Genomic DNA, 12,184 nt, shown 5'->3' on the forward strand with positions numbered 1-12,184 from the left:
TTTTTTGAGAAAATAAACAGAGTATGTGCACAAAAGGATGTTGTGACGACTCGTTCTTTTGTTCCTTTCCTGTTAAATCTTCATTTGATATATAAATCGTGATATAGTGTTTTTTTCAGACATATGAGTATTTTGTACATAACATAATAAGTATAATATATATTTTGCTCTTGTTATACCTACATAGAAAATTTTTCTTTCTTCAATGATTTCATTATTATTTGCAGAAACATGAGGTATTTCACCCTCTATAACATTTATAATAAATACAACCTTCCATTCTAATCCTTTTGATTTGTGTATAGTTGTTAATGTAACTTTTTCAATTAACAATTTTTCATGCATATTATTTTTAAAATCATTCAAAAAACATATTAAACAATCATAGCATGTTTGTTCCATTAAATTGGGTTTATATTCTCTTGTTATTTCTAAAAATATAAATATATTTTGTATTTGACTATGATTATAGTCTTCTTCATTTATGTTGAAGAGCGCCTTTAAATTATTTTTAATTTCTAACTCGTTTATTATGTTAGGGTTTTCCTTATTATTATTATTGATTATTTCTGCATTGTCATTACATTCCTCAAACGTCCGTTTTTTTCCATGCGCATTTTGATAATCCACTGTATTAACGCCATTCTTTATATGTGCACTTTCTTTTTCTTTACTATTATTTTCAATACCTGATTTATGGCTTACTGTGGATATATCATTTTCACTTTTACAGTTTGTTGCATTTTCCATATGGGATGAATTATTATTATCGTTCACCAAATCAGACTGTTCATCATTCATTGTGTTAGCAGCATTTTCTGCACTCTCTTCTATTTTTTTCATTATTTTTTTTATAAAGTTTGTTTTTTTTAATATATCCATTACCAAAGTGTAAACTGAATTATGCTTCGAACAAATGTTAAGAAAATGGTTTACTACAAAAAAAAAGTCAAGAATAACTCTTATTTCATTTTCTGTAAATATATTTAAAATGGCTAGCTGATCGGTGCTAAGTTCTTTTCTCTTAGACAAAATATACAACTGTGAAATAGTTTTAACTTTTTCAAAGAGAGGCATATTTTCTTTACTTGATTTGTTTCTATGATTGTTCCTATTATTATTGTCTTTAGCATTATGAGTTTGTCCAATATGATTATTAGCTAGCTTGTGAATAATTATTTTTATCAATTTACTATTTTTTATAATTTTAAAAGATTTTAAAAAAACTACATCATCATTTACGTTTATTAAAAAACGAAGTAATGTTATCAATTGAATAATTTCTTTCGATCCAAAAAATGATTTTTTTTTATTTAATTCTTTTATTGGTATATTAAAAGTGCCAATATTTACTTCGCTCCACTCTTCTTTCATTTTATCAGAGGGAACTTCCTTTTTTGAAGAGACACTATCCTCCTGACTTTTTACATTTGTCATGTTTCCAGTTGTAGACTCATATTGTTTTTCATTTTTCGAACTATTTTCATGAGTATCACTGGGTATATTTTTATTTTCTAAATTTTTACAAAACTCTCGAAACATTTTTAAAGACTTTTTTTTAATTTCATACTTGTTCATATTTATAAGAGTTTCTTTTAAAGTTTTATTAGTACGAGATAATATAGCAAAATCGCTAAATTTTAAATTATATATTTTTTTTAAAAAAATAATTTGAGCTAACACATATGATATTTGATCATCATTTGTTTTGAAAATTTCAAAAGTTGCTTTTTGTCCTGGTATATTATTTGTATATATTTTTTTATTTATTCTACAACTTCCATTATTTAATATTAAATTATTTGATATTCTTACTATTTCTTTTGTACTTCGAAAGTTTGTACTTAGTTTAAATAGTAGGCAATTACATTCTTTTATAATTTTTTTAAAAACACTAGCATGTGCTCCTCTAAAGGCATAAATTGATTGATCATCATCCCCTATGACAGTAATACTTGTCTTTGTCTTATTTCGTTTATTATTTTGTAGTTTACTATTTTTAGAACGCTTTTTTATGAATTTACTTGGATCATTCTCAACAAAAATATTCATATCATCATCACCAAACTCGTTATCCATAGTAGGTTTAACATCATATTGTATGTTAGCAAAGAATTGAAGAATATTAAATTGTGTTGTATTTATATCCTGAAATTCATCACAGAACATGTAATTCCATTCTTCCAATATTTTATTTCGTATTGGTATATTGTCTTTCATCAATTTATATGTTTCTATTAATAAGTCATCAAAATCGTAATAAATATATTTTTCTGCTTCGAAAATTTTTTTATAATTTTCATAAAATTTCTTTTCAATATCATTTACTTCAATATTTGTCATATTATACAATTCAACATATTTTAATAATTTTATTTTTTTTTTTAAAAAAAGTATTTCTTTTTTTTTTAATATACATTTAACTTCACCCAATTGTTCTAAGTTACCCTTATCCATAGAACTATTAAAATTGTATAAATAATTAAAAAAATATTCATCTTCTTCTTCATCTTCGCCCTCCGATTGTATCGCTTCGTCCTCTAATTTCTTTTCTTCGTTCTTACTTATATTATTCTTCATACAATTGATAAAATGGGAAAGATTAAATGTGCTATCACTCTTATTAATTATAGAGGGATCATTTGGGGTTTTACCATCCCCTTGAACTAAACAATTTTTATACATGGTTGAATTACAAAAGTTATTAAAAGCCATTTTTATTACATTACTATTTATTGATTCGGTTAATATTTTAAACTCTCCTTTATATTTTAAAAGTATATATCTACAGAATGAATGAATAGTTCCTATAAATATTGTTGTGTCTAAAACTTTGAATTTATTTTTATACATTGTTTTATTAATATCATATTTTTTATTTCGAATTTTGGTACCCCCAATGTTTTTATTTCTGTTGAAAAGTTTGTTTTGGATATCCTTGCCTGTACATAAATCTATCAAGCAATTTATTTTTTTTATTATTTTTTCTTTTAAATCTTTAGCAGAATAATTTGTGAATGTTATACAGACAATTGATTTTTTCCTTTCTATTATACTCTTAATAATACGAGCTGTTAAAGTGGATGTTTTTCCTGACCCTGGACATGCAATAATACATAAATTATAATCCAAAGGTACCTGTACAATTTTCATTTGTTCTTCCGATAAATTTCTAAACAAAATCTGATTAATTATATCATCATTTATTTTGTCTGTATCATCTTCATCAACACTTATGGAGTCGTTACAACTGTTACCCTCGTTTTCTAAAGCCATTTTTTGTTTTAAATATTGTTACCTTATTTATTTTCAACGTGTTTATATTTGCTATAACACAAACAAGGGCTCGTCATATTAAAAAAACCTTACGCACACAAATATGTATATTATATGTTTGCATACATTCTTCGACCATAGAAAAGTGGAAAAGATGAAAATGGATCGTCACAAATTCAAAAAGTTTGAGAAAATAAAATTAAAAGAATGTGTGTGAACAAAAGGCAAACTAGCGAAAAAAAAAACAGGTGTACAAATAATTAGCAATTTTTTTATTTTTTTCACATAAAATTATTCATTTTATCAAAAGTTAAACTTAATAAAAATTAAAATAAATATAAAACATAATTGTATTATATGTATATTCGTAATACTAAGCTCCAGTATTCTCATAATTAGTGTATCCCTTATAAAATTTAAAAGTTTAAATTATTTAAAAAAAAAAAAAAAAAAAAAAAAAAAAAAATCACCACAAAACAATGTTATCATTTCTGAAAAGCCAATTAGTCTATAAAATTTTTATTTTTTATAAACCTTTTAAATGATATAATTTTTTTATGTTATCAGAAATTGGTATTTTTATTGACAAACCTATTTATAACAAAATATCCACATTTTGAATGAATGTGTTTTTTCATTATAAAAATATAAGATAAAGGAATTTGTAAATTATGTGTATATAACAAATTAATCGAGAGAAATAATAAATACCCCAAGGAAACAAAATAAACTAAATAAAAAATAAATTAATAATTACACATATGTGTAAAGATATAGTTTTGTGTTAATTTAAATTGTAAAAAATATTGTTAAAAGGAAAATAATCAACAATGAAACTAAATATATTGTACTTTAATTATTATATGATACTTACAAAATTATTCCTTATCCATATGTAAGAGCAAATTAAAAATATTTGACACTAAGTTTGTTCTCCCTATAATGAACAATATACTTACACTATTAACCGAATACCTTATCAGTATGAAAAATTTATGGAAATAAAAAATATATTTCCATATATTAATACATAAAAAAAGGTTAAAGAAATGTAATAGGTTATACTGATTTTATAATATTATGTTATCTTTGTTTTTTTTTTTTTTTTTTTTTAAAAAAAAGTAATTAGTATATATGGCTTAAAACTTATGCAGCCACACCAAATAGTATAAATTGTCGAAATAAATATTTATCAGATTTAAAAAAAATAAAAAAATATAAATTGTATACTTCCAAATTATGCATATTCTTTATTTAGCCTACTAATTCATTTGATTATTTTTATAGTTTTCCCAATTTTTTAATTTCCAATTTTAGCTTTAATTTATTTTATATACATTTTCATTTTACTATCCTTTTTTTGTATATAGATTCTTTTTTGTAAACCCACCTTGGCTCATTTAAAATGCAAATAATGCTTGTAAAATAAATAAAATATATATTAACCAAATTTGATGCAAAAAATATTTCATAAGATCTATATGTGACATACAAGCATGTATAGAAAGGTATTACAGTTCGAACCAAATTGAATAATCAAGTTATACATATTATTTGTTATGCCAATCTTTTCATACATACTTCATGTTCCATATGTGACTAGCCAAATTAAAGTAAGACGAATAAAATAATTAAAGAGAAATAAAAATGAAAGATGCCCAACATTTCAGATGTACGATTGTAGAAAAATAAAAACAAATCTATATATATATTTACAAAATAAGTTAACTTCATTAAAATGTCTTTAAAAGAAACAAAATAAGTTGCAAATTTCGCAGAAAAAAATATATTATAAATAAAGCATTACTCATTATTGTTAAATAAGATGAATCCATATTATCCTCCTCCTTCAGCAAAACCACCACAGTGTGCGATCAAAAATAATGCAAACAATAATAGTAGTATCATAGGAAGTTTTCCACCTATTATTTCCTATGACACATCCCATATTTATAAAAACCGAGTGACAAACGTCCCGAACTTAAACATTATAAGAAACCCCAATCATGAAAAGTTTAATAAAAATAAAAGAAAAATAGATATACGTAATAATAATAATATAAATCTAGCTAATAACTTAATAAATAAATATAACACAACAGGACAAAATAATATGAACAAACTTAATTATATCAAATCATTACCAAGAGAAAAAAATATATCAATAATAAAAAATGCTCGAGGAAATTATCAAACACCTAAAGGTATAAACTATCATAAGTATGTTCCGAAAATGGAAAATAAACGACCTATCTATTCATTTAATAAAAATTCAAGTGGTTACAAGTTAAATAATGCAAAGTTTGGAAACGTTGGAAGTTTTGGAAGTACTTCTGATGATAAGTCTTACAAGAAAATGAATGACAGTGGGCGAGTTGATTTAAAGAGTGTATATAAATATCCTAAAAGGGAAAAACGAATAATAAAATTAAAAAATATTAATTGTAATATTACAAATGCTATGAAAACTGAATATAAAGCTGCTGGAATATTTGTTGTTAAAAAAAGCGTAGACAATTCTAAAAATAATGTAAACAAAAAAATAAATAAAAATAATATAAATATAGAAATATTATTAGGGTTTGATCCATTAAAAAAAAAAAATATAAATAAAGAAATTGAAAATACACCATCAATGAAAAAAGGATTACTAAATATCTTAGGAGGGAAAAGAGATGGGGATGAACAAAATCCATTACTAACATCTTTTCGAGAATTTAGTGAAGAAAATTTGTATATTTATAATATGTTTTTATCTTATTTTAGTTATTATTACTATACTATGAAAGACATAGCTAACCCTGATCAGTTAGACATAATTGAAAAAGAAGGAAAAATAATATCAGATCAAACTGAACAAGCTGAACAAGCTAAACAAGTAACTAAAAACCCTCACGAACGTGATAATCTATATTCATCCTTTTTAGAAACTAACTTTTTAAAGGATATAAGTAATTTATCGGAACAAGAAAAAGAACGTATTGTCAATTTGCATATAAATAATTTTTTAATATATTTTAAAGAACACTGTTTAAATATAAAAGAAAATCATAGTTACATATATAATTGTTCATACCCACCAAGTTATAAAATGATGGATGAGAAAAAAGAAACCAATGCACAAGAGACAGAAAAAGTTGAAAAAGTTGAAAAACCTAAAATAAAAAAAAAATATAAAATATTGGAAAAAATACATAAAGAAATAAATATATTAAATAAAATAAAAATAGATAATAAAAGTAATTTTAAATTATATTATGCAAAAGGAAAATATAATGTATTTTTTTATGATTGCACATTTTATGAATGTAAAAATATTTTACAATATATTAATAATTTCTTTTGGAATAACTATATCTCATTATTTAATATAATTATAAAAGATAATCTTGAATTCTTAACGAAAAAGAAAATAGAAAACAACAAGGAACATATACCATATACGATGCATGAAGTACAATTTAGTCATCAAATTGATGATCAATTATATAAAAATATAACCAGCATTATAAAAGAGACTAATAAACATACACTTCTTAACAATTTTGAAAAACGAAGTAATATATATGAATATGCACCAACTAATGAAAATGACGAGATGAATACCGATTTTATGAATGATGTTACATGGGTAAGTCTTTCATCATTATTATTATTTTTAATAAATACTGAACGCTTTGAAGAAATTACAACTGAAATATGGAAAATATATATTACATTATTTGAAAGTGGGCCCAATGGAAATATAAATAAAGTTCTTATGATTGATGAAGATAAAGAATTTGCTATCTCAAAAGATGTTGCTTTAAATGTTCAGGGTTTATATAAAAATATACATAATACTTTAAAAAAATTAAAAGCTACTAACCAATATAAAGAATTGTTAATTCTTTTGTTTTCACCTTTTAATACGAAGCTAAATTTAGAAAACATGACCACTGTAACTAACGACATATCTAAAGAATCCTTCCGAAGCTTTTTCGAATATTTAATTACATCACCAGAAATTTGGACTTTCCTTTTTCTCAATTTAGTTGGTACTGCCCCAGTATGAACAAATTCGCGCACTTTCAGATGACTCATGTAAAATTTTTTCAAAATTATAGCCAATTTATAGTATATGAAAAATGCATATAAAACAGTTTCAATAGTGTGAATATTATGCTAGACATACAAAGTAGCATAACAAAACATTTCTTAATTTCTTTCACACTCTTTACACTATTTATTAGCATATCCGTTTCTATAGCTTTTTCCATTTGCATAACTTTAAAAATGTATTTTTTCTTGCTTTCATTTTATCTTTTCCACATATTATTATTTCCATTCTTATAGCAAAGAAATTATTACTCCGCTATGCCTTTTAATTTTTACGTACTTATTTTTTTAATTTATTGTTAACCTTTTTTTATGATACCCTAACTTGTTGTGCTTTTCTTTTAAACACAATCAACTAATTTGTTTGAATATGTATATGTTTTTTAAAATTGAAAAAGTATAAGCAATCAGTAGTAAGCCATACATGGCTACGGAATAGGTCATTCTCCAAAATTGGAAAATAAAATCCATGGTTTATCTTCGTTCCATTGTTATTTTTTTATTAATTATGTGATATTTTATTAATTTAAGAAAAATATTTTTATATATAGATTTGCGAAAAGTATGTCCCTGGGTGGGAGTATTTCATCCCGTTGTGACGTTGCCGTCACTGCTACAATTTTTTTTTTTTTTTTTTTTTTTTTTCAATTTTTTATTTATTTTTTTTCATATTTTACGAGCAGAAAGAACAAAATGAGGGAGAGCGAACGTATGGCAAATAAGGAAGAAGTGTCATCAAATTTTCCAACTTTTTTTTACTTTTAAATTATTTAAAATGGTATGAATAAAAAAAAAAAAAATGAAATTTCCTACTCACAGGAAACACAATATATTGAAAGGACTGATCTGTTTTTTCCTCGCTATTTTATACTATTTAAATATATTAAAATTTGAAAATATTATTATATGTTGTTATAATATAAAAAGCCGAACAAGATTTTATAAAAATAAAAATAAAAATACAAAAAGATGTGTGAATCTATTCATTGGTAATGATAAAAATGGGGTGAGTAGTTTGAGAAAAAGGAATATTCTCAACTTGATAAACCATAAAAATGAAAAAACTTTCAACAAATTAAACTACTTTATAAACAATGGACTAATACAAGGGCAACCATCCATTCCTAACTCATGGCAACCCAAACCGTGGAAATACAATCACAATTTTAAAACGAAATTAAATTTTTTTAATAAAAATAAAGAGTATTATAATAAATATATCAAAAATTCTCTACCTAATAAATATTTTAAAAAAAATTATTTTTTTACATTCAAAAGAGATACCAAACTCAACTCTCAAAATGATCATCCTCAATTGTCGAAACCAAACAAAACTCTTAATGATGTACCAGAGTTTGTAAATAAAAATACAGAAGGACCTTTTCCCAATCCAATTTTAATAAGCTTGTCTGAAGTTTTTGATTTTTCTCTTTTCTATGGAACTGGAATGAATAGGAAATATTATAAATATGGCGATATCATAAAATATGTGGAAAATAATATAGGGGGTACTAGATTTATTGAAAATATAAACATAAATAATAATTTAAATAAAAATTACGATCAACTAAAAGATAATGAAGAAACGTATTTTGATGACAAGCCAATATTAGTTCGAGGACGAATAGAAAGAAAAGATAAACAGTCACAACGAATTATTTTATATTTAAGACAAAATAGTGGACTATACATTGTTTGTGCATATGAAAAAAAAAAAAATATAAATGAAAATGGACAAGCAGAACAAGATGAAATGTATGCATATATTAAAAATTTAAAAAATGAAACTGTTGTAGATATTATAGGAAATATAAAAATTAATAAAAAATTATATAAACATAAAATACCACATATTGAAAGTATATATAACCAAAAGCGATTGGAAATACAAATTAAAAATATTTACAAAATCGCTGAATCTTATTATGTTCCTCCTATACTACCTAATGATGTTCCATTTCTTAGGACATCCATATTAGGCAACGACCAAACCTCTTTCAAAACAGATCCCCTTTATGAGCATGCTGAAGAGGAAGAGGACAAAAGAAAAGATGTTTATAATGACGTGGATAAGCAAACCGAGGGTACTATTCCGCCATCTCTTTTAGACGGTAATACAAGTGACTGCTTGATTAATGACGATCATCAATTGGATTCCCAAAATGTAAGGGACACCAATGAGGGTACAAACAAAGGGAGCGAAAAAAATGAAATCGAATATTCGGAAAGCGATTATTTTTGTTTAAATTATAGAAATTCGATAAATCAACTTATTTTTAATTTAAAAAATTTGATAATAAAAAAAATGAGATACATGCTAGGGGAAGATAAATATATAGAAGTATTCACTCCCAAACTAGTAAGAATAGATAAGCCACCAAAAAATAAAAATAATTTGTCGACCCAAGTTGATAATGTAAATTTGTTTGAGAAAAAGGAAATAAATAAAACTAAAGATAATGATAATAATACAAGTATGGAAAAATATACAGAACTAAATGGATCCGAAGGAGGGTCAAACTGCTTTAAGATTGAAAATGAAAATATAATACTTGCACAAAGCCCACAATTTTATAAACAAATGATAATTAACTATGACTATGAAAAAATCTTTGAAATAAATTATTCATATAGAAATGAAAAATTTCATAGTACTAAGCATTTAAATGAATTTTTATCATTAGATATTGAACAAGTTATATATAATAATTATTATGAAGTAATAATATATATTTATAATTTTTTAAAAAATATAATTAATTATATTAATACAAATTTTAATCAAGAAATAAATTTAATTAATTTAAGTTATGGCAAAAAAAATGCACACACAAAATATGAGCCTACTATGGTTACTACTACTCCTGTAGTTCTGTCGTTTTGTGAAGCCCATGATATATTAAAAAAATATTACTATGTAAAAAATGGTACCCCGTTTTGTAGTTGTAAAAAAAGTATACAAGATGGATATATACATGATGACCAATATAACATGCGTGTAAAAATTTTAAATGAAAATGAAAAAAATAAATTAAAAAAAAATATTATTTTTGAGGATGGTGATCAGAATGGACAATTACATAATGTTTACTATAACAATAAGATTGCAAATAATTACAAAATTGATATAAATAATTGTGAAAATAATTATGCTGACAATACAAATCAAGACTTATCTCCACAATCAGTCTACTCGTTTTTGAACAAGGTTGATAAAAATGAAATTTACAATGATATACTCCAATTTTACAACAACATATATGATGAAACAATGTCTACAAGTAAAGCAGAAGAAAATAAAAATTGTAATAAACCCACACCGTCTTTTTTCCCTAATCATACACAGTTTGATAAAACTTGTGACATGAAAACATGTCAATGCATGGCAGCAAATAATGAAAACCTCTTTGATTTAGAAAAAAACAGTTTTAATGATAACCCCCATGGATATTCCCATTTTAGCGGAATAAGCAAATATTTAGAAAAAAATAAAAATATAAAAATAAGTGTAAAAGAAAAAAATGAAATCAAAAAATTAAAAGAATTATATATTTATGAAAAAGATTTTACTAATGATGAACTTAATTATTTATATTTATTTATAAAATATAATTTTAATACAGATATATTTATAATTGATCAATACCCATTACACCTTAGACCGTTTTATAGTTTAAGTAACTTATATGATTTACGATTTACAAATAGTTTTGATTTTATTTATAAAGGAACTGAAATTATATCAGGTAGCCAAAGAATAAATAATTTACCATTGCTATTACTTCGTATATTAAAGGAAAGCATAAATGATAACAAAGATGAAGGTAATAGAATAGACGTATCCTCTTATTTACAAATAAATAAAACGAATTTTAATTTATCAAATTATCTTGATGATTTACAAAAATTAATAAATAAAAATTCTACATTATATAAATATATTAATTCATTTACCTATTCTTCCAAACCACATGCTGGAATGGCTTTAGGCTTGGATCGTTTTTTTATGTTACTATTCAATTTGACAAATATAAAAAAAACAACATACTCCTAAATATAGCAAGTTTATAATTCATCATTTTTTATTTTTTAATTTACTTAAAGTGAATTTTATTTTATGTTTTGTATTTAATACATTTTAATTTAATTTTTTTTTTTTTTTTATACCCTTTTGAATGTCAAACTCTATAAAAAAAATAAGTATGTCGTTAATAATAATTTTCCATTTTGCAGCAAATTAATTAGAAAGCTGCTCGCCTATAGCTACCTACTATTTAATTATTTTTTATTTACTATATAAAAAAATTAAGGGAATTATTTTTATTTTTCCTTAACCCTTTATTTATTTGTTTTATTAAAATGAAAAGAAAACATTTTATGCCGTGACCAGGGATCGAACCAGGGACCTTCAGATCTTCAGTCTGACGCTCTCCCAACTGAGCTATCACGGCTTTAAATTTAAGCAAAACTAAATAATCAATAATGTTTATGTAATTCCAATTTTAATTTCAAATTCCATATTCATACAATATTATATAATTTAATTCATTTCACTAATTTATTATTATTTTTTTTTTGTAAAATTTTATTAATAATATTTAATATATCCCATTTTGCAAAAAAAAAAAAAAAAAAAAAAAAACATATTTACTAAGAGGGCATATGACATTGTGTAAGGGGAAAAATGGGAATGAAAAAATATTTTCTTCTTTGAAAATGCATGAAAAATGTCATCCCAATAATGTTCATATGTTTGTACATTCCCCTTTATCAGTATTTCTTTTACTTTTTTTATAATCCTTGAAAGGGA

At 23.7% G+C, this 12,184-nt stretch overlaps 3 protein-coding genes and 1 non-coding gene across 4 annotated transcripts; 2 read left to right on the forward strand and 2 right to left on the reverse strand.

Moving 5' to 3' along the window:
• Positions 1 to 72: 72 nt before the first annotated feature.
• On the reverse strand, positions 73 to 3,276 carry PCHAS_1113400 (ATP-dependent DNA helicase UvrD, putative; the record flags this gene model as incomplete). The annotated part of the gene is made up of 1 exon (XM_016798565.1): positions 73 to 3,276. One exon carries the CDS (start codon positions 3,274 to 3,276, stop codon positions 73 to 75), a length of 3,204 nt encoding a protein of 1,067 aa, XP_016653956.1.
• Positions 3,277 to 5,101: 1,825 nt separating this feature from the next.
• Positions 5,102 to 7,330, forward strand: PCHAS_1113500 (conserved Plasmodium protein, unknown function; the record flags this gene model as incomplete). Its single annotated transcript, XM_739393.2, has 1 exon — positions 5,102 to 7,330. The coding sequence occupies one exon, from the start codon at positions 5,102 to 5,104 to the stop codon at positions 7,328 to 7,330; it is 2,229 nt and encodes a 742-aa protein (XP_744486.2).
• An 843-nt stretch (positions 7,331 to 8,173) lies between these two features.
• On the forward strand, positions 8,174 to 11,428 carry PCHAS_1113600 (aspartate--tRNA ligase, putative; the record flags this gene model as incomplete). Its single annotated transcript, XM_740687.2, has 1 exon — positions 8,174 to 11,428. One exon carries the CDS (start codon positions 8,174 to 8,176, stop codon positions 11,426 to 11,428), a length of 3,255 nt encoding a protein of 1,084 aa, XP_745780.2.
• A 324-nt stretch (positions 11,429 to 11,752) lies between these two features.
• On the reverse strand, positions 11,753 to 11,825 carry PCHAS_1113620. The gene has a single exon. It is a non-coding gene; the product is annotated as a tRNA-Phe (tRNA).
• Between the last annotated feature and the right edge of the window lie 359 nt (positions 11,826 to 12,184).

Source organism: Plasmodium chabaudi (genome assembly GCF_900002335.3).
Source record: "Plasmodium chabaudi chabaudi strain AS genome assembly, chromosome: 11".
NCBI lineage: Eukaryota > Apicomplexa > Aconoidasida > Haemosporida > Plasmodiidae > Plasmodium > Plasmodium chabaudi.